The following is a 23,448-nucleotide window of genomic DNA, read 5'->3' on the forward strand; positions in this document are numbered from 1 at the left end:
TTTGTGTACAAGCTCTACGCATCCTTTGATGGCAAACAGGTTAATCGGATCATAACAAAAACATAGTATCAGATACCTAATGAGATAATTTATGTGGCAATATTAGGTAAATACATTAGGTTTCAGGTTTCCTTAAAATATTCAGATCAAATATCTTAGGTGCTTAATTTTTAAAAAATGTTTTACTACTTGTTATTGCAACCCTGGACCCCTTTATGAGGAAAGGTGGGATAATAATTTAATAAAAAAATAAATTCCTACAAGAATTTATTCCCACAAGAATTTAAAGAAAAAAGGGAGCCAGTGTGGTGTAGTGGTTAAGAGCGGTGGACTCGTAATCTGGTGAACTGGGTTTGATTCCTTGCTCCTCCACCTGCAGCTGCTGGGTGACCTTGGGCCAATCACACTTCTCTGAAGTCTCTCAGCCCCACTCACCTCACAGAGTGTTTGTTTTGGGGGAAGGGAAAGGAAAGGAGAATATTAGCCACTTTGAGACTCCTTTGGGTAGTGATAAAGCGGGATATCACTCAAACTGCAGTCCTGCACTTGCTTAAGGCCCACAGAACTCCGTGGGATTTACTGCTGAGATAATAGTTTGGTCATGGGCTCAGCTACCCATGTAGTTGTAAAATGACTTATAAAATAATTATTTTGAAAGTGAACTGCTACATGCTAAGTACAAGTGATATAAAATATATGCATAAACTTATGCTGGGTGTTCAAGTATAATATTCTTTGGATATTCGTTTTGGGGTTTTTTTGTTCCGCTTATTCATATCTTTGTGGGAGAGCTGGTGGAAAATATATGCTAGGTGATTTCTTTTTTAATTCCTAGTTTCCTTATTAGGAAGCACTCCCTTTTTGCATGGTGCACATGCTGAAAGATTTATGCCCCATGGGTTAGACAGCTAGTCAAGTTGTTTCGGTGAAGCATGACAGCTGTTGGTCAGTTTCAGATGTTAAGTATGCTAGCACAGCTGTGGGATGTAATAGGAAGATGAAAGCATTTAAAAAAACAGGTCCATAGCCACTTTTTACAGAGATTAGATTGCTTTGCCATTGCAGACTTTTATGCTGGGGTTGCTTGGTGGCCTTTATAGAGATAGTGCTGAGAGTGTAAGCTTGCTGATTGATAGCAGGTCATGCAGGCTGCAGTCGTATGCACACTTAGCGAGTAAATCCTGTTAAACTCAGTGAGGCTTACTTATGAGTAGACAGACAGGATTGCACTGGAGGTCTCCTTTTTATATTGCAATTTCTCTTGAAAAGCACAGTAGATTTCTAAATGGTCACCATGAGAGGAACTTGAAGGTCTGGACAGCTCTTTGTCGGGTCAAGACCCCTCCGAAGGGCTACAAGAAGTTTTGTAAGGTTAAAACTACTACTTATTAATTATAGCTAATTTAATATTTATATGATTTAATAGTATTAAGAAATATAGGAGAATGCAGTATTTAGAGAATAGGTTTGAAAGCCATCAGTCAGGGAGGAAGGAAGTCACAGGCTTATGCAGCCAAATGTTTTATTTACTTTTGTGTATTAGATGTTATGTATGGAAATATATGTAAAAAAACAATAAAAATAATTTTTAAAAAGACCCTTCCGAAACATATCGGAAGGCTTCTGCAGTCCCGTCCCTACCCTGCCCCCCGCCCCCCCTGCCCGACACCAATTATGGATTCTGTGAAAGGAATGCAGTCAAAAAAGGAGTGGATCTTTTTATATGCTGTGTATATTGAGCTTGCATTACTTCTCTATAAATATCAGGATGACCCATTTAAGAATTTGTAACTGGGACTTTGAGACCAGTTCAAACTAGAGAAGTTGCACTTGAGTCAATGGCACTTAATTCCAAGTACGCCTAAACTCATGTGCTTAGAAGTAATCTGCGTTTATGTCTGAGCAAACGGGCACTGGGCTGTACTATCTGTGGGGCTGTATTCAACAGAGCTGTTCCATTCATGCAAGGACTTCTGCTTGTGCAATGGAATCTCCCTTCTCCCTCCTTCCACTGAGCACCCCCCCCCCCGAATCTGTTGTTTGGGTGCCCCAGCCCTCCAGAGCAGATGTAGGGGGAGGTGCAAGGACAGGAGTCTGAAAGTGGAAGCCTTTGCACTAACAAGATGACTTTGTTGGAAGCAATACAACCCAGTTTTTTTATTAATCTATTTTCTATATATACTGTCTAATAATGAAAGTTATTTGGTTTTCTAACAGTGGAACAACTTGCATAAAAGTTAAAAGCATGAAACCCAAATATAGCATAAAACAACAGTACATGATAAAACCAACAGGACAGAGCTAATATCAGCAACAACAAAATCTTTGGCTTTTAAGTGCCTTAGTCTAAATTCTTTTTTAATTGAAAAGAAAACCCACTGCTTCAGATAAATTCCTTTCTTTGTATATTTGCCCTTTCTAGAGATAACCATTCTTCTTTACATTCCTGCCATTTCTTGCCCAACATTTTGTGCTCCCCAAATGCAAAAGATAAAAAATATGCCTCCACATAAGATTTGGGAATGAGGGTGGTTGAGGAATGGGATTTTTTTAAAGTACGTGCTGCTCTTCAACAGATTGTAGGGAAAGTATCTTAGTTTATATGAGGCAGCTCCCCGGCCCCCACACCAAAGATAAGGGCTAACTTCTAGATTAGGATTTGCTTATGGCCACATTCTCTTACAGTGAGCCAATGGGGGCAGGGTGGGTAGGGGAGACCAGATGGAGCACCTTCTATTGGAGCTCAGAGAAAAGCAAAAGTTTCTTTTATTATTATAACAGAATTCTATTTATGTCACATCTATAATGAGGCTTGAAGTTTCTCCCCTCATTGTCAGTATAAGAAGCATTTGAAGTCTGTGTCACAGTGGTGCATTTAATTCCCTTGTACCCCATTGGAAACTGCCTCGTGACACTTGAGAGGAGACAGCTTCTCACGTAGCGCAGGGGAGCTTCTAATTAAAAATAAATAAAAATGAGTCTGTGAGAGAGTACACCTGAGATGCCTTTGTCACCTAGGGTTTTGGTATATGGCAGAAGTGGTGTTGGCTACTTGTAAGTGAGGTTAGAAACTTGTATCTTGGCTCTGCCACTTCAGATTCCAAGCGGGAGCTCAAGTGATAGAATGTTCTTCCATGATTTCCACACATGGGCCCAAATACTGTGAGTGGTATTGAACTAAATAATTCCAAAAGCAGAATGGATTCAGCTTATGCAAAGAGATTATCTCCTGCCATCACACATGTTGTCCCCCCCCCCAATCACCGGATTTTCTCCAGAGGGTTGGAGGAGCCCCCATAACAGATTTAGAGGGAAGAGAGATGAGAACATTTTATTGCACAAGGCTGGAGGTGTTTACTTGGTCTGAGGTGGGTTTGCACTTTCCCTGAAAGTCCAGCTTCACAGCTTGGGTGTGATTTCAGACATGGTGCTAACTGGGGAAGCGCAGGTGGCGTCTAGGGGTGCTTTCTGCCATCTTCAACCTTATGCCAGCCGTGACCCTATCTGGAGATGTTGAACCTTGCTTCTGTTGTAAGTGCTCCAGTGACTTCCAGGCTATACTTCTGTTATGCATTGTATGTCAAGCCACCTATGAAGGTAATTTGGAAATTTCAGCTAGTGGAGAATTCTGCCACTTGCCTACTGGTTTGAGCGCAGCAGGCAGAGTATGTTACACAAGTAGTGAGCCAGCTGCACCAGTTGTCAGTACGTTTTCAGGTCCAATTCAAAGTGCAGATGAAGACCATTAAAGCCCTAAATGGTTTAGGACCAACTTACCTTAAGAACCGCCTTCAACTAGATCATGCTGCCCCTACCTTAAGATATGCTTCTGCAGCCTTGTTGAGATGCCTGCTTTTTAAATTAGAATTAGGTTGGTGTGCAGTGAAATTGAGCATTTTCAGTGGTGCTCCCCAAATAGGTTTATGCAGCTTGGGTGGAAATGGCTATTTTATGTGATTTTATTGGATACAGTATTTTAATGATTTTATTTTTGAATTTTTGTGATTTGTATTGTATGCAGTTTTAAACTGCATGAGGGGCATGCTTTGCCTAAAGAGTGGTCTAACAGCCTGTTAAACAAACAGATGAGCAAACACCTATAAATAGCTTTTACAATAATAATGCATTCATCCAATTCCAACATCACATGTAGTCATTAATGATGAGGCTCTATTTTTTTCTACCAAGGAAGTCATCTACCAGCTGATCAGCTTGGGAGAGCCATATCCTACATGGTCTGGGAGCATGAAAATGGAAGTGAAGTATTGGGTTCCCTGCATTTGGGATTCCCAAAGTTTTCTTTTTTAAGTCTTTTGCTTCTGTGTTGCCAGTCTTAGTTTGACTGCTATAGTTTTTTCCCCTTTTTCTTTCTTTCTTTTTTAAAAAAAATAACCTTAGTGCCTTGCAGGAATCTTTTTGAAAGTCAAGAATTCAAAGGTCATATGTTATTTAATCAGTAAGTTATTACAGAGCCTTAATGCCATTTGTTCTTCCCATACTCCACCTTTTGTTGTTTACTGGCGCACGGAAAATCTTCAAGGGTGGCTTGGAATTTTGCAGCCTTATAAGCTGCCAACATTCTCTGGCTTTAGCAAAACTAAGCATTTTGCTACCACACATTTGTGCAGTGATCCTAATTGTTGCTCTATACTCTCAGTTCCTAAGTAAAATGAGTCAAAAGCCCCAAAGACCCACTTTTGACAGCACAACACACACTATCTTCAAACAGGCTAGAATGGCTTCACTTGAGCATGTCATGTCACTTGAGCATATATGATAACCTTATTTGACCAATCCTCTATTTTGGGTATGATATAAACACTGCAGTTTGAGATTTGAATATCAGTCTCTTTATACAGGGCTCAAACTATAATTCAGGAATATTGCATGTACTGGAAATATATATTTAAAGTATTAACATTTCAAACTTCAGAAACGAGCATCTTTAATGTTCTGAAATACATTTTATTTTAAGCAAACTGTTTGTGAAAGATATATTTAAAATAACTTTTATCCCTCTTACTGAGTGGAAAAACTAAATACCAATACCAGAGTCAATAAAATATCAAGCTGTAAAATCCAGCTTAAAACTGAAAAAGTGATGAGATAACAGCAGAGCAGCCATCCTAATAAATTTCCAGCAGAGTAAAGCAGTTTTGGTTTGGCACCTAAAATATAAGATGCAAATACTTCTGTGCAGGGTGTTCCATAAGTTGAGTCCCTACTGCTCAGAGAGGATATCATCAGTAGCAGGCCCCAGGGTGGGGCAGCAGGGCTTACCTGACCCACAGTCACCTGTGTTGCTGCTGCATACTGGGATAGAGGGAGGCCGGGGAGGTCTGTGTGTTGAAAATGCACCAACAGAGCCAATTCTCTTCCAATAGTGCATTTGCACCATCCCAGCCTCACCACTGCCTCCCTGCTCCCCCATTTCATCCCAGTATGCAGCAGTGATGCAGGCAACCGGCGGTAAGGTGAGCAGCACTGTCTCAGCCCATCATGCTGGATTGAGATGACTGTCTTGTTTGCCACCTACCGAATGTTACAAGGGGCCCTTGCACCCCTTCAGCAGAAGAAGAATTTAACAGAATATGATTTTGAAAGCAAATATTCAAATATTCCAAATTGGTTTTAAAGAGGATTTGACTCTTTTTGAATTGAGTCTTAAATGGCTTGTGAAAACCCTCTAGATTTTTGTCTTTGGCTGTGTACATATCATACATTTAAAACACATTTCAATGTGCTTTAGAAGTATGATGGGCGAGGGGGGTTGATTTTTCCCCCTTATCAAGGTACTACATTGTGTACCAGATACACAGATTTATAGCTTTTACAATGAATTTAATTCTATTACAACAATATTTGAATCTGGCTACATGTGGCTGCTTCAGGGGAAAGTTGAAATGTGTATATAATAGTATACACAAACACTTTTGATTGTACATCTGCAGCTTCACTGATGGTAAGCATAATGTGACTTGGTAGAGCAGTGGTGCATGTAAAAAAGTATTTCAAAGACTAATATATCTTTCCACAAGATAATGATAATTTCGGTGAAGCCAGTTCATTTGCTATTGTGGCTATTAATTTGAAAATAATTAAGACACACAGCAAGCAGTGACAAGAAAATAATTTATGTTGTTCAAACTATGAACCTTTTAGTGAAAAACTACAGTTGATCTCGTACACAGATTGATTTTGTTATACAGTACTGTGCTACACACAGCCAGATTTTCTGGTGGGTAGAAGTGTTCATAGCAAATTTAATGCATGCCTTAAAAGATAAATGGTAACTAGTGCAGAATTTGACTGCTTTCCCTATTGCAATTTTCGTCCTTGTGACTGATCCTGCCTGTAATTTCAGTGAGTGTAATTTCTAACTTGGAAAAGAATACGTTTGACTTGTAAGAATTTTAGCATTCATAGTTGCAGAGGAAAAACTGACTGTCACCTGATGAATGTTTGGAAACCAAAAGAAGAACAGAGAAACCCTTCTATGATTAAGAGCTCTTCTTATGGTTAATTCCATGAGACCAGGCATCTACTGTAGCCATATTTTCCTGCAAACATTGTTTGTCAGGAGCAAGGAAAGTCGTAAAACTACGGGAAAGGCTCCACAGTTTGAAAATGCAGGAAATCCCAAGTTTACCTCTGCCCAAGGATAGAAGGAACAAAGATGAGAAGGATGGTGGCTGGTCCTTTCAAAGGTTTCCACCACCCTGCTGCTTTGTGAGAGCCCAGTGAGCCACATGATATGTAGTTGCCCTCACAAGAGCTCGTGAGAAGCTCCTCCCCATTCCCAGTCCATGGCAGCCACTGGCCTGCCCCAGAAGTTGTCTAGACAGCGTTGATAAGCTTGCTGAGTCACAGGAAACTTCGAATGGTTTCTTACCATCACATGATCCCTGAAACCAGCAAAAGTGGTTGCTTGGGGGATGAACCATAGCTGTGGAGAACAGGAAACTGGCACATTATGAAAACTCATGATCATGTCATTCATATTAAGCAGAGAGAATGAGGGGTTTTTTTAGGTTCATAACTGGTGGGGTTTTTATTTTTTAGAAAAAACTGAAGATTGGAGTTGGAAGGGAAAGGATGATTTAATATTCTGCTGCTCAAAGTCATTGTTCTCATCATTCTAATGCTTTTCATTCCTTTGCCACACCCTTTTTTAGGATCTGCCACAGGCACGATTCCCTCCACTGTCTTGTCTTACTCAGACTACATTTCTCGTCCTGAAGACCATACTAGCCTCATTCGCTTTGACAAGGATGAGACGGAGAAAACCTGCCGTGTCATCATTATTGATGATTCGCTTTATGAGGAAGATGAAACTTTCAACGTCACATTAAGTATGCCAATGGGCGGACAAATTGGAACGGAATTCCCCAGCACCAAAGTAACCATTTTAGCTGACAGAGATGATGGTGAGTAGAAAGGTCCACATCAGAGACCTGCTTCATCAAACTTTGTGGTACAAAATGCATTTTTCACGTTTTTCTTATTTTAGCTAGATATATTATGATCAAGATTGAGGCCCTGGTCAAGTATTTCAGTAAGCTGTTCCTTGTTCCTGAATAACCCCCTGCTTCCTCTTAGAAGTAGGTTATGGTAAAAATGTATTAGCGACTACTTCTTAAGTTAATAATGGGCTTTTAAAAAGCATTGTTATATAAGTTCTAAACATTCCACCTAGAAAATTCTGCATTTTAGATAGAATTATATGTCCTATATGTTATATTCTATGGAAACAAAATGGGTTAGATCTGGATTGTGAGTTGAACCTAAGGCCTTATTGGAAGCAGCGTGAAATGATAGTCATGATTTCATTTCCCATTCAGAAGAATGGGACATATGTGCAACTAACCTCGACTGAATCCAACCCAATGATAACAATATGTTGCCAGGACTTGTTGCTTTTTAATTTGGATTCCTGTAATGTTGCAGCTGTGCACACTTATGGAACTAAGCACCCTTCATCATTTCTATATTCCGCTTACTTCAAAGCAGCTGCACTGAAGATCAGGTTATAAGAATCCTTTTTTTCCCCTAGTACAAAATGAAATTTCCAGACAACTCCTGTCTGAGACGCATTTACAATTGGTTGTCTTTAGGGTTCTGTGAGTGGCAGAAAGGGGGGGCGGGGGGAGGACAGCTTTTGCTAACTCCTCCTTCCCCATGCAATGACCTGTGGCCCCTGAAAAGTTGTTTGTAGATAGCACAAGAGGAGGGAGGAATTAATGGCAGTCGCCTCCTCCCTCCTTTCTTCAGCAGAGGCTTCTGCTGGATCCCAGCATGGGAGGAACCCTGGATCCAACACAATAAGTCGTGTGAACCCCGAGCTGATGTGTGTTTTAAAAGATGAGAGGTACGTTCATGTCTGTGCAGTGTCAATTAAAAATGCAAATTTATACAGGTTAAAAAGTTGGTCAGTGTGCCATAATGCCAGAGGTTTGTAAAAGGATTTTGTAAGAATACAGAACTGGTTCTCGTTATGAAAGAAAGCTTTTAAATTCAGGTCTTTACAAAACAACGAGTTAATCCTTTTTCATTATCAACACTCTGAGCAGGCTTTGTGTAATATCTAATGTGTAAGATCAGGAACAGTGCATTTATTCTTTTAATAGGTGTGAGTATACATCAGTTCTCCTCATCCCCCCCGAGACTCTCAGCAGTGCCCATTAAATGATGGGCACTTAACTCCCTTGAACAATAAATATTTTGAGGCCGACTTTCTCTGTGCAAATATCAAAACCTACCACTTGGTTTTAAATGACATTCTGGTGTTAATTCAAACTAGAAAACAACTTTTTGATAAATGCTGATTGCATACTCTCCAGAAATTCAAGGACTTGGGACAGATACTAGCAAACAAATAGGCTGAAAGACAATATTTTTGTTTCCTCAGCGGAGAAAGGAAGAGAATGGGCCAGAGAAATCCCCAGTGAGTGGAGTTAATCAAGCCGTAATGGCCTTTTAACTAGACAGAACTTGTCCAAAGGCCATTATATTTTCCACTTGCATTGCATCCCTGCTTCTTTATCCTATTTTGCTTAACAGGAAAGCAGAATAAAGAGGGAATTAAGCCATTGTGAAAAGAAGAGAATTACTTTCTTTCCCAGACTTTGAAGGCCAGGGTTTCCTTGACTTCCTGAAAAGTCCACTTGGCAACAACGGATGAAGCAGCTTCCCATGCTGTGTACTTGTCTCAAAACTAACGACATTAATGGGCACAATAACTAATGTTCCGCAGTGTGTTTCTTATCTCAACTTGATTTGGCGTCAGGATAGTCTGCTTGTCTGACTTCGGCATAGAGCTGTCTGTCTTCTGTTTCATTTGTGCACAGTATTAAGCATGTAAGTAGTTCAGCTGACCAATTGTGGGTTTCAGTCCTTTAAGTAAAGGTCTAAGTAGAGTGAGGTGACTATTAAAAGCGCTTACAAGTGTTTTCTGGATTACTGTATTCTTAAAAAAACCTATTTGGCATGTAGGATTTTCTTTGGAGAGGAATCTTCTGAGTACAGGCAGTTGCAGGGGAACTCCAGCAGTTCTGAGCCATGTTGGACAAACATGAAAAAGCTTCTTTGATTTTGGAGTGTGGAACTACATGAGTGCATTGGAGAGGGAGAATGAAGACAATAAAACAGAAAATAAATTCGGTAATAGACTAAGAAGGATTGAGGACATATTGTTGCCATAGAGAAAATGTTGAAATAATAGGTAAGCAATATAGAAGACAAAAGGTTAAAAACAACTGAAGCTAAAACAGGAAAATTTAGGCGAGACCTTCAGGCTGCTTGAAAAAAATCTTATATGGGAAAAGGAACAGGGGAGGATAAGGTTATGGTACAAAACTAGGAAATGATATTTGGATTAGAAGTATGGAAAGTGGCAATATGCTAGCATACTTAGAAGATTTGCTTACGTATTGTGTTAGACCAAACGCAAATGAAGATATCAAGACTGACAAAACTAACAGAAGGGTTGGAAATAGGAAGTAACCCAAATATATAGTAATAACATTTCAGAAATGGATATCAAAGCATAGAGTAGCAGTAGCCCTTTTTATTATCCAAAACTTGCAGCAAAAGGTTTAGCTGTACTTATCATACCTTTCCCACACCACATTTTCTTTAAAAGGAGAAAACTTCGATATTTTTTTTTTATTATACTTATGGTAAGAGTTGTTAGATAGATCTTTCAAGTAAAGGACTTCATGAAGGGTACATTTTCACAGCTAAAAAAAGATGTGAAGATTAGTCTGTTCCCACACAAAGTAACAGAGAGATTAGTTAGAAATGCAGATAAGTGGAGGGAGGGAAAATTAATAGTGGCAGAAGATTTTAATGAGTGATAAATGAAAAATTAGACAAATCAAATTAGTATTCAAGTTGTGCACATCTTCCTAAGGTGTTCCAACATTTCCAGCTAAGAAATGACATGTGTTTGGCAAATCTTAAATGAAGATTAAATTAATTATGCATACTATTCATGCCACTATAATTCATACTAGAAAGTAGTTTCCCCCCCCCCCTCCACTTGCATGTTATTTCAAACATAAAAACAGCAAAGATTGGGAATAAGCTTTATGTCAGCTATATAGTAATCAAAGGAATGAGTCTGGAAACTGAAGAGGTTTTTGTTTTCTTTTGTTAAAAAAGGGCAATTGGAGATTGAATAATAATGTTACAAAATAGAGATGTTATAAATTAATAGTTAAATATATAGATACTTTATGTTGTAGAGGAAGTAAGGCTGCCCACTTTCTCCTTGGTACTTAATTGCCATTCTCAGTTTGCACATCTTTCTAAACCATGGTTTAGTGACACATGAATAAGTCACAGCATGCCTTGGAGCCTCATGCAGTTGGGAGAAGCCTTAAGCAGCTTTCTTCTCCCTCTGAATCTCAACTTGAAATGTCATCTGGACAAGGGATCTTGGCTTGAAACAAACGCTGGTCACTTTCAAAACTTCAAACCGTGGTTTCTGAAACTGGCTTGTTTGTTGTGAACCACAATCCCTGACCTGAACAATACAACAAGCCAACTTTAAAAGTGAAACTTAAAACTGCCAAAGTCCTCCTCCTCACTGTGCCTGGGTGGGGACATGAGCCCTGAAGTCAGGGCAGGTCAATCCCTGCTTGTGCACATCTTGCTAAACATAGTTTAGTGTGATCTGCAAATTAGTCTTGCATGTCAGTGTTGAAAACAGAGGGAAAATAATTTAAATTGGATAATTAAGTTGGAAAACTGAACAACAGAATGTAATTATCAGCTTGACAGATTAGGCGGTGTTAGAAAAGAGAGCAGAACTTTGGATAAGGAAAAATGTATTTCATGGCAATGTTTATCGATAAATACAGAAATTTATCATAAAGTTTAAAGCAGTAAATACATTCCACTAGAGGTATCATTTACAAAGTTCACTGCAGTTTTCTTCTTTGTGTTAGAGTCAAGTCCAGCCTTTGTTGACCTGGTTCCATGCTGTTGGGGGCTGATGAGAGTAGAGGGTACCAGGTTGACAAAAACTAGCTGGCACAAGGAGGAACAATCAATCAACATTGTAAATTACCTTTTCATTATTGAAGCAGGCCAGGTTTAAATACCCCAGAAGCAAACTAGAGTGAAACCTTTTGGCTCAGTTGGGACTGCCCCCTGGGTAGAGCCCTGCATCCAGCCTGGCTGTGATTGGCCAGATGTTGGGCAGGCCAGCATCCACTTCCAGGCCAGCGTGAGGCCAGTTTGGAGTCACTCCGGCCTGGGAAAACACCTTCTGCCATGTTCCACACTGGATCATGGTGCAAAGCAGGCACCATCTCACAAAGGCACCAGATCTTGAAGGTAAGTGTCGCTGTAAATTGCCTTTTCATTATTTGTATATTTTAAAAACTGTACAGTGGTACCTCGGGTTAAGTGCTTAATTCGTTCCGTAGGTCCGTTCTCAACCGGAAACTGTTCTTAACTTGAAGCACCACTTTAGCTAATGGGGCACTTTAGCTAACGCGGCAGCAGGAGCACAATTTCTGTTCTCATCCTGAAGCAAAGTTCTTAACCCGAAGCACTATTTCTGAGTTAGCAGAGTGTGTAACCTGAAGTGTATGTAACCCAAGGTACCACTGTATTTGCTTATAAAATTATTTTTTAAATATCCACTGTAAAACATTTGTGCTGCGTCATGTTAGTGAAATCTACAAAACTGTGTATGGCTTGATCTTTTTCCTGGACGTATCAGTTCTGCGACAGAAAGAGAAATAAATTCAACTGTTGTAACCTAACTAATGTTCTAAGGTTTATTGAAGGAGAGAAAGTTATAGAACTGCAATTATTTCCATATGGTGTCTGAGGGAGAGAGAAAAATTGTTCTGAGAGAAGACAATACTGTAATTCAGAGAGATCACTATCTGATCCCATCTGTCATTCACTCAACAATAAAGTAATTATACATAGTATTTCCTTTCTGTAAATCTGGTATTAGAGCTTGAAAGAGATAATATTAAGTGGTAAAAAACCCCAACCTTGAATAAAAACTAAATTTAAAGTGAAGATTAAAATGCTTGGAATATCATGTTTCTTTGCTGTATCTGGGCAGGAAAACAGTATATTTGGATCTGATGGACCTTGACATCTAAGTAGGAAATCATATGGAAATTCAGATGTGAGATCTCTATCCATTATTAACACCGGATTATTAAACTGGGCTGTTCAGTATTGCCACTGATCCTATTATGCCATTTCAATGCGTTTCAAATTGAGGGCAGCTGAATGCAGGGAAAGGAGCTCTGAACAATGGCAGCAGTCGCTCCCAAGATCCCAAAATTTATCCTGTTTCCCAAGCATCTAATGCCTCCTTATGGGGATCAACGCAGCAGTGAGAAATGGCTGCATGCAAACACCATACATTTAACTCTCACACCCCTGAAACCGTGGAACCATAATTTGTTAAGGTTGCTGGGAACTGAAGCCATTGAGGAATAAGCTGCAATCTCGCCCCACCCCTTTAGGATTTTTGTTCAAACAATTTTTTTGTACTTCTTCAAACTTTAGACCCTCATGATACCTTCCTCTTGCACGTGGGTGATGATGTTTGAGCTGCATGAAGACTCACACTTGGAGAATGTGTTTGCTATTGGTATATATAGCATGGCATTGGTTTTTTAAGTTAGGGAGCACTCTTTAAGTCCTAGTTTCTTTGAGTTTTGATGTTGTCTTTCATTTTGACAATGTGCAGCAATGCACACTGTGGGGCATTAGACTGCGGAAGGACCTGGATTCCGGGACTCTGGGAGCGATGTGCTGCCAACCTGTTCTTCTGGATGGATCTCAGGGGAAGCCACTTTTGTGTGTTCACAGCAGAAACTGGCTCTGCATTGTGAAGGTTGACAGGAAATCAGTGATATTACAAACATACTACAATTGTTACTCCTTTTTTTGTTTTCTTAAAGTCATGAATATACATTTGATTTTATAAATGCACGTGCAATGTTTTCTAAACATTTCTGAAGTATCAAGAATGATCAAAACAGGCTGCTGAATCATGAGTCATTGCACCCCATTCTCATAGGTGATGGAAATCTGGGCTTGACCTGCAGGAGGGGAAAGCACACAGCAAGTTTTATTCCTTTGTACAGTATGCACCATTTAGCTTCTCTCCCCCCTTCCCCAGCCTAATGGGTATATTGCAGGACAAGAGCCTAAAAAACTGGTCAGGAAACCATGAGTATCAATTGTATGGGCTCCATGCAAAGGTCTCCATTCATCCCTGATGAACAGTTGATGGAGCCAGAAAGTAGAGTAAGCTACAGGTGTCTAGGCTAAAGTCAATACAGGCATACCTCAGATATATTGTGAGTTCACTTCATGCCACCGCAATAAAGCAAATAATGCAATAAAGCGAGTAACACATTTTTGTTTGTTTGTTTCCCATTGCATATCAAAGTTATGTTTACATTATACTGTGGTCTATTAAATGTGCAATAGCATTACGTTTTACAAAAACAATGTACATGCCTTAATTTAAAAAATACTTTAATGCTAAAAAATGCTAACCATCACCTGAGCCTTCAGCAAGTCATAATCTTTTTTCTGATGCATGGTCTTGCCTGCAGCTGCGCCCATGTCCTTGTAAGGTGCAGCAGGAGTTACTTTGCAGCAGGGACAGGCTCCTGCATCCTTGTCTCCAAGTCCTTCAATTTGTTTTTTTTTTAAAAAAAACAAAACCCCACAATATTTTTGAAGAGCAGTAAAGTGGTGTGAAATAAAATGAGGTATACCCATATAAATACTTGATCCAACTGGAGTTCTGCGTATTGGTGATGCAGATTCATGCTATTGCAAGGACAGCAAATCAAAGGTTCTGTCAGTATATTCATGTGTGTTCCACATTAAATTCTTTTAAGTAAGACATGTGCTTGATAAGGGAAATGCTTAAATTGAATTTCAAAAGGTAATCAGTGACCTGTTGATCTGTAACATCACAGGTGCCAGCTGTTGATGATTCCTTTTTTAAAAAAGCTTCATAAACAGGTAGTCAAGACAAAAAGCCAATCCTTTGATCTTGGTTTTCTAGATACGGCTGAATAGTATGGCATTTGCAGCAAGCCCTTGATCATACACTAGTAGTAAACTGTGGGTTCTGTGTTATTTTCTTGTTCTTCAGAAGCATGCCTTCTGATCATGTGTAGCTGAACAAAGGATCCAGTTGTACGGTAATGCGCTTTGAAGACAGAGATGCAAACAACTTGTGATTTTATAAGGAAGCGGAAATCTTACCATGGTTCTCTACTACAGGAATGTTTAAGTGGCATGGCAGGTAGAACAGGTTTTGGGTCCAGTGCTTATGTTTTTAAATAAGGGAACAACAAGGTTATCCAGATAGCCTGAGTAAACACCGTAAAGTCTTCTCTGAGTAAAACAGAAACAGATTTTAAATTAACCGCTGGCTCAAAAGATTTCACTGCCATAAAAAAAAGTGCTGAGTTAGCTTAAGAAACTGTATGTATTTGTGGATGATACTAAGTAAATAAAAGGATTTTAGGGGAAAGGCATTACCTTCTTTGTTAGAGTTCCTGCTTCATTAGCTCACATATTTCAGAGCAGTGTAACTTTTTCAGTTTTTTTCCTTTTTAATTTACAAACATTGTTATCTGCTGATAAATTTCCTCATAAAGAAATGTTTGAAAATGTGTTTAAAATAGCTTGTTTTTAAAATTAAAATAGAACATTGTATATTTATATACGCATATAAGCAGTATCAAATCTTGCATAGGGTTAATGTTTATGATTCTATAAAGGTGTTCCCTTCTAACCAAGGTGGAATCTAGAAACATATATAAAACGCTGTGATTTTTTTTTTTTAAAAAAGTGATATATTTTTTGGGAAAAAGTTTTGAAAAATATATTCAATTTGCCATAGCTCACCATCACCATCTAGTGTCACATTTGTATAATGCACTTTGCAACACACTTAAAATGTTTCATTTGTAGCTGTATAGCAGAGTCCCAAGCTTTGCTAGAGGCAGAGGAGAAGAGTGAGTGCTAAATTACAAAAGCAACCTCAGTCTGTTGTTGTTCTTCTCCTTCTGACACCATTTCTGCTATTGGATGTGTGCTCATTAAAGCATTAGTGGCAATTGTTTCACAATCTGGCCACCTACTTAAGGAAATTGTTGAGCGAGAAAAGTCTTTAAAGGCTCTTATTATTTATCCTATTTGCTGTGGCCTGTCTTTGAAAGATTGTTCTAGAGATACCATGGGCAGAAGAAGTTCATGTGGAATATTTCACTGCTATAATAAAATTGACTTCATTGTTACTGGACTACCTTATTGTAAAAATTTCCTGGCTTTATTTATTTTGCATTATTGGCTTTGCTTGGTAGAGATGGAAAATGAAGAACAAGAAAAGCACATATTTTCTCTTCTGACTGGGGTGTAGCTCCAGCTACACGGGTTGTTGTCTTGCCAAGAGAGAAAAGGAGATATGTTAGATAGGCCTCTGTTCTCTTCCAGTTATTAGTGGGTTCCGCCTCATGGCTTGCTGGCAGTGTGTTTAGGTCCATCTAGCAAGAGTGGATTATATTTCAGAGACAAGTGATTAAATCCCTGTAATAACTGAGGCGTGACTAGGGTCATGTTCTGAAGGCCTCCAGTCATGTCTGTTTAGTAGTCTCCTAATTAATTTTTGTATGAATGGGAAGAGTAACTGTATTTAATTAAAATGTTGAGGATGCTATATAATGGCTCCCGTGCTGCTCTTTTTAGTTTCTGTGCACAAACTGTACACTGAGGCATGCACACTTTGTGCTTAATTCATTAAGCAACAGGAACTGTTACTATTGAGCCGCCATTGTTTTCTAGTGGTGCTTACAGTGGGCGTCCCAGGACAGCCCCGCTAAAAGGAATAGAAGTTGCACCAGTGGCAGTGCTGTGGTGGACAAACAGGATATACATAGCAAAAGAAACGGGGGGGTTTTCCGGCATCATTGATGTCTTGACCACACTTGCAAGGTTGGCTGGTCATCTGTCATGTATGATCTAATTGAGATTCCTACATTGCAGGAAGTTCGACTTACATGGCCCTCAAGGTCCCTTCAAACTCTACACTTCTATGATTGTGTGCTTCTTCTATTATATCCTATTATGGCTTGGGCTCTCTCGTGATTGGCACACCACAGGGGGTGGGGGTTGAAAATAGGGGATTGTAAGCTTTAGATATTATGTGCAGGTGCTTTAGATATTATGTGCAGGTGCTTCGTTACAGTTACACTAATGCAAATGCTGGGAGGGAGTTGCCATTTGGGAGAATGATCTGACAGTGAGATCAGGATATGGCCCTGTGCCCACAAATATTTATATAAATATATTTAGTCTGAAACGTATTTATGGCATGGATCTTAATTGCCGAGTGCTGCACAAATGAAAATATGTGCAACATAAATATCTCATGGCATATGTGCATAGCAACAGAAACACAGACATTTATATACCAACAGCTGCTCATTGCAATTTGCAACATGGTTTGAAGCTGCTTATCACTATTTGAAACTAGCAATTCCTTTGCCTCTGATTTCTTATTTTGTCCCTTGTTTGGTTTGCTAAATCACAGGAAGCTAAATATTGCAGACAGCTCACTTGGATATAAGCAAAATATCCAGTGAGGCAAATTGGTAGTATTTTTCTCACCCAAATATTCTGAATGTGTTAGCACTAATATTCTGAATGTGTTAGCACCACTAATCATAGCGTTGTTGGGCAGGGACTGTATTATATTCCACCAGCAAACTTAGGTGTGCTGATAAGGTAAGGTCTGCAATTAGAGTTTAGGTATTTCCCTTTCCGTCTTCACAATGTGACAGATCTCATTGATCTGATAGGATGTAAGGAACATTTTCTTTATACATTTTGTGAGAGAACTGGATTGTCTCATATTATGACTTGGGTCAAGGCTGAGCTGAAAGTAGTTGTCAGAGGTGATCCAAAAGCCAAGAACTGACCGAGAAGTCAGACCTGAGCGACCAAGCTAGGAATTGGATCTCAGGAACAATCCCAGTAGTCAGTGTCAAGGAATGCAGGGTTTGGTGGGGGACACCAGGAAGACCTTGATGCTCAGGGAAGGTCCCTGTCCAAACAAAGAGAGTGCAATGTTGAGCTTGGATGGGTGGGGTCAAGTTACTCAGGTCCCGGAGCTGACAGCTCACTACACGGGGCAGCTGCACAGCGCCCTGTGGATAGCTCACTTGGTAGAGCATGAGGCTCTCAATCTCAGGGTGGTGGGTTTGAACCCCGTGTTGGGCAAAAGATACCTGCATTGCAGGTGGTTGGATCAAAGGGCCCTCAAGGTCCCTTCTAGCGCTTTGATTCTATGAACGCTGCTGGTTCTAGTCTGGGCAGCTGTTACCACATAGCCAATATTATCACTGTGCCTGGAAGAGCATCTATTGGATCTGTGAAGAATATAAGCATCAACTATGGAAGCAGGTTTATAAACATTTAACTATGTGTGCTTCCAGACGTATGTTTATTGTGGGATTAGAGCTGTGTTTTTTATCACCATACACACAAAATCAGCAGCAAAGTGCTAGCCTGTATTCCCACCCCCATTTAATCCAGATTTATGCTTTCTTTGGAAAATCCAATTAAGTTTGAAGTAAGCCTGTCGCCAGTTATAATTGGTGAAATCTCCCATTTGTAGTATTCATCTCCTGTCAAGAAGCACCCTAAGTTTGGAGAAAGTGTCCCCTCCCCATGTTTTATTTACGTATCTACTGACAAGCGAACTCCAATTGGTGAGGAGCTGGCTTGGCATTCTTTGCCATTATTGCCTCCTGGGTGGTCAGCTCACAGCTGAACCAGCTGCCTATGGCGAAGTGCTGTGTTGTGCAAGCGGTTAGGCTAAGAGACGTTCCATCTCCTGCAGTTGTCCAGTATCTGTGGGTTTGTCTGCAGTCTTGTCCCCCCTGCTGCCACCCCTGGAAATATCCCCTCTTTGTGCATAAAAGTGCCTATATATTGAGGTGCGAGCCAGGCAATCATAGCAGAGTGAGATGAAAAGTGAATGTGTGACTTTACAGAGAGTACTGTTTCCAGACACACTCTCTGTGGGTGACTGGCCCAGTACTTCAGAGCTGTTGTTCCCTACAGAATATATACTTCACTTTTTAATACCCGATCACCAGTTAAATCAATTTTAAAGGTTTTTAGAGTGCTTCAGGCTAGGAAAACCAAAGTAAGCATCCTCAAGCAGGACTGACACAATTATTGCCTGTATGAAGATAGCGGAGCTGCCTTGAGGGCTGCATTGGAACTAAGCAGAATAGCAGTTTAAAAACTGAGTCCAAAGGCTGCTGTATTCACTGTGTTAGACAAAGTTTAATGACATTGCTTTCAATTGAAAACGAAGACATTCCCCATCCACCTGCCCAGCTAATTAATGTGCTGAGCTGCTAAATTAGGGCTAGTTTCAGTCAGTCTTGTGATGTTTGATCTCTTACACTAAACAATGGGGTGACTACTTAAGCCCATTTTCACTCTGGCCTTTTCCCTGACCTGATTTGTAACTTTTGGGATTCTTCCTGATAAAAGGGAAGTCTTTCACTTTGAGGAATGAAGAATAATACCATGTGTATAGTAAATAAAGGACTCTATTTTGGCAACAATTTTTGTTAATTGCCAAAAAATCATTTTGTTCCTTTGGTTGCGTAGTTCTAACTCATTTTACTTACAAGAGATTTCCCTAAACGGATTGCCCTGTTGATTCATTAGTTTGCAAGTTACAGGTTTGTTACCTGATCACTGTCTTTTGGGAAATTGATGAGCTCTTACCTCTTTTCTCCTTTTTTATGTTCTGCATCTAGAACCCGCTTTTTACTTTGGTGACACAGAGTATCATGTGGCTGAGAGTGCTGGCCACATCGAAGTTCGTGTTTGGAGAACTGGAACTGACCTGTCTAAAGCAGCTACTGTCACTGTGCGCTCCAGGAAAACAGAACCATTATCTGCAGAAGGTGAACTAATTTTTCCAAGGAGCATTACTAATGTGCTGTATCTCAACATTGATCTCTGCCCTGTGCAGATGTCATCTTTAAGTGCAGATACGCTTGCATTGTGCATTATCCAGACATATGCAGATTTTCCCAAGAAAATCTCAGCACACATTTTCAATAAATAGCTGCCCACAATACTCCCCAACAGTTTCCTTCAGACACTGTGACTCCAGAGTGTGGAATTATGGGCAAAACTATAAGTGAACTTAATATTTTTATTTTTAGAGTGCAACTGAGGAATTTAATTGGTTTAATCCAACTAACCTAAGAATAACAATAAGACAAAAATCTGATTTGCTAAAAATTAATTTAATGGTTAATAATTGTTAATGAGCTGCACTAAAAGCTACTAAAGAGCTTGCAGATGAAATATCAGCCTCTGTCTATAATTTCTGAGAATTATTGGAAAATAGATGAGATACCTGCAGAGTGGAGGCAGGCAAATGTTATCCCCATCTTCAAAAGCGGGTTTAAAAAAGACTCAGGTAAGACTCAGGTGACCAACCAGTCAGCTTAATGTTGATTCCAGGAAATGTCCTAGAACAGATGATTAAACGGCTGGTCTATGAGCACTTAGAACCAAGCCCTATGAAGAACTGATGAGGGAGTTGGGTATGTTTAGCCTCGGAAAGAGGAGACTGGGGAGATATCATGGCTGTCTTTAAATAACTAAAGATGGAAGATGGAGCAAGCTTGTTTTCTCCTGCATTGGAGAGTAAGACCCGAATCAATGGCTTCCAAGTTACAAGAAAGGAGATTCTAACGAAACATCAGGCAGACTTTTCTGATGGTAGGAGCTAATTGACAGTGGAACAGACATCCGCAAGAAGTGGTGGACTCTCCTTGTACCTTTTTAAGCAGATGTTGGGTGGTCCCCTGTCATGCATGATTTAGTTGCGGTTCCTGCAAAGCAGGGAGTTGGACTAGATGATCCTCGGGATCCCTTCCAACTCTACAATTCTATAATTCTATGAATAAAATAAATATTAATTTAATAAGACAGTTGTAAAATCTAATGGATGTGATTCGAAATAGTCCCTCTTGCTTCTTATGTAGCTGGAGTTGATTACGTTGGCATCAGCCGAAACCTGGATTTTGTACCTGGTGTAAATATGCAGACTTTCCGTGTGACCATCTTGGATGATTTAGGACAGCCTGTCCTTGAGGGACCAGAAAAGTTTGAACTTGTTCTCCGAATGCCCATGAATGCAGTGCTTGGGGAACCAAGCAAAACCACCATTTTCATCAATGATACCATTACTGATTGTAAGTACTCTAGATTCTACAACCTTTCAATTGCCTAGAAAATTCACTAAGGGGAAAGTTGTTTGTGGCTGCAATCCCAAACACATTTATTAAGTCCCATTGAACACAGTGTGGCTTACTTCCAAGTAAACATGCATAGGAACTGCTGCGGTTTCCACATTTGTGCTCCCAGCACACACACACACACACACACACACACACACACACACCTAATTATATTATGCACACACATATGCACATCAGTAATCCTGTGTAACTGCTGATATGAACTTAACATTTTAACTTTTCCCCAGTATGAATGTAAGACAAAGGTGATGAATTACAATGAAATGGCCCCATATGAATCTGAATCATATGGTGATCATAGCGAGATATAAAAAGACTAACTCATGATGCTGGAATGCTTTCCTCCCCACTAGTACCCAAAGTCCAATTCAAGGAACCTGTATACACAGTGAATGAAAAAGATGGGCAACTGGCAGCTATGATTTACCGTAGTGGTGATGTTAATCATAAATCTACAGTCCGCTGCTACACCCGCCAAGGCTCTGCCCAGGTTATGATGGACTATGAAGAGAGACCAAACACTGATGACTCTGTAGTGGTCTTCCTCCCAGGTAAGGTCTCATCCTTAGAAAGCAAGAGTTTCCCTTGCAAGGAAGCTATTGCATTTTCAAAATTTATCATGAAAGGGCTTGTTTTTATTTATAACTGACAAAAGTTTGTAGCAACTATGGGTTGTTCCAGGCTTCCTTTTTTTATTGTGCATTCGTGACAGTATCTGTACCAGGGCAGTTAGACGAAATCCTTCTTTCAGTGATAATTTGCAGTTGCAAAAGTTTCAAGTTCCAGTTGGTGCATGTTCTGTAGCTTCCTGATGAAAAACTGCAACCTATACCACAAATGTTGTTGCTTTGTCCTGCTCCTGCTCCTGTTGTGCTGTACTGCAAGAGCCCTCCTCCAGATGCCAATAATGTGACAGCAATGAGGAAGCATCACAGAACAACTAGGAAAGCAAAATTATGTGGCCCAATATAAATCCACTACTAATGCACTGCTATTGTGTTAGTGACGTGTTACAACCCCACCCCACCCCCGCTAGTCCAAAGGGGCCCTAAGTCTGCAATCCTATACATGCACATACCAGGGAATAAATCCCATTGAATTCAGTTGTGCTTGCTTTAGATTAAACATTCAGCTCAGTTTTGTTGTTGGAAAATTAACATACAAATATTAAATCATTTTTTTAAGGTTCAAAGGAGCTTCAAAGGGAGACTGCAATGTGAAGCCAGTGAATTACATTCTGGGCAATTCCCCCTCTACTGTAGTCCTTAATGTTCAACACACACACACATCAGCATCAGAGGAGAGGAAGATAATATTCTATGGCATGAGCTGACTTTTTCTTGCACAACATTGGAGCCAACCCAGCATATATTTAATTTGGAAAGTGGAGTTAGATTGTAGGTGCTACCCAAAATATTTATGTCAACTAATCTGGTGTTTTGCCTCCTGCAGGAGAGATTGAGAAGCCGTGTGTGGTGGTCCTTGAAGATGATGCCATCTATGAAGAGGAGGAAGAGTTCAGACTGGTGCTTGGAACACCTAAAAGCACTTCAACATTTGGTGCCTCCGTTGGGGAACAAAAAGAAACTTTGGTGAAGATTAAAGATGAAGAAGACAGTGAGTTTATCAGCCACTTTGTACGCATTACATATTGTCAGATCAAAGGTGTGGGATTAAATGGAACAAAGCATTCGTTTATTTTCTCATATGCCCTGCATTCAAGTACAGTTGTTTTTTAATTGCTTGTGTAAAAATAGCATTGTTCCCAGTAGTACAATCAATTTTTGTTGAAAAAATATCGTGTTACTAAAAAACCATACCCATACACTCCCCCAAGTGAATATTGGTGATTTTAAAATGTAAAGAAAGCTTAATCCAATATCTGAAACAAGATAAAACAAAAAATGAGAAGGGGGTGCAGGATGTATAGGTGAATTAATTTTATTTCCGTGTTCTTTGTTGCTGTCCTGACTGATGACTCATTGCTTTTCTTTTCTTTTTCTGGTGTGGTTTGATGGCTTTGTGTGCACATTTTTTGTTGTTCATTTCCAGAGACACCCTATAAGCACTAAGGATGCAATCCTGCCTGTGTCCTTCAGACAATTCTGCCTATGTATAAATAACATTATTAAATAGGAGAGAGTGATGTTTTTCAGTTCTCTTGCAGAACCAGTGATTAAGTTCTCCGAAATCAAATACAGCATTCAAGAACCTCAAGAACCTGGGGAGATTGCAGTTGTAAAGATTCCAGTCTTGCGTGTGGGGGACAGTTCCAAAGTTTCCATTGTGAGAATCCATACTAAAGATGGTTCAGCTACCTCTGGAGAAGACTATAATCCAATGTCTGACGGTGAGACTTTCCTCTGAATCTTAGAAAAATTAAGTAAATGTTATTTATTTACACACACACACACACACACACACACCCTTTCATATGAATGCAGATTATAATTTTAAACCAGTAAAAACACATTATAAATTAGCTCAGTTGAACGCAAATTAAAATACAGCTGAGTGCACAACTCAGCTAAGGCCTTCTCTTCCGTTGGTCACCACCAGAGGTAGTTCCACAAGCTGT

At 39.7% G+C, this 23,448-nt stretch overlaps 1 protein-coding gene across 1 annotated transcript in view; it reads left to right on the plus strand.

Annotated features, from left to right (window-relative positions):
* Positions 1-23,448, plus strand: part of FREM3 (FRAS1 related extracellular matrix 3) — an 81,688-nt gene that overhangs the window by 39,719 nt on the left and 18,521 nt on the right. The window contains exons 6-11 of the mRNA XM_053403283.1: positions 7,176-7,427; positions 19,350-19,499; positions 20,595-20,804; positions 21,224-21,421; positions 22,323-22,487; positions 23,038-23,220. Of these exons, the coding sequence (XP_053259258.1) occupies positions 7,176-7,427; positions 19,350-19,499; positions 20,595-20,804; positions 21,224-21,421; positions 22,323-22,487; positions 23,038-23,220 (1,158 nt within the window). The remainder of the gene's footprint in view (positions 1-7,175; positions 7,428-19,349; positions 19,500-20,594; positions 20,805-21,223; positions 21,422-22,322; positions 22,488-23,037; positions 23,221-23,448) is intronic.

This window comes from Podarcis raffonei, chromosome 9 (genome assembly GCF_027172205.1).
Source record: "Podarcis raffonei isolate rPodRaf1 chromosome 9, rPodRaf1.pri, whole genome shotgun sequence".
NCBI classification, from domain to species: Eukaryota; Metazoa; Chordata; class Lepidosauria; order Squamata; family Lacertidae; genus Podarcis; species Podarcis raffonei.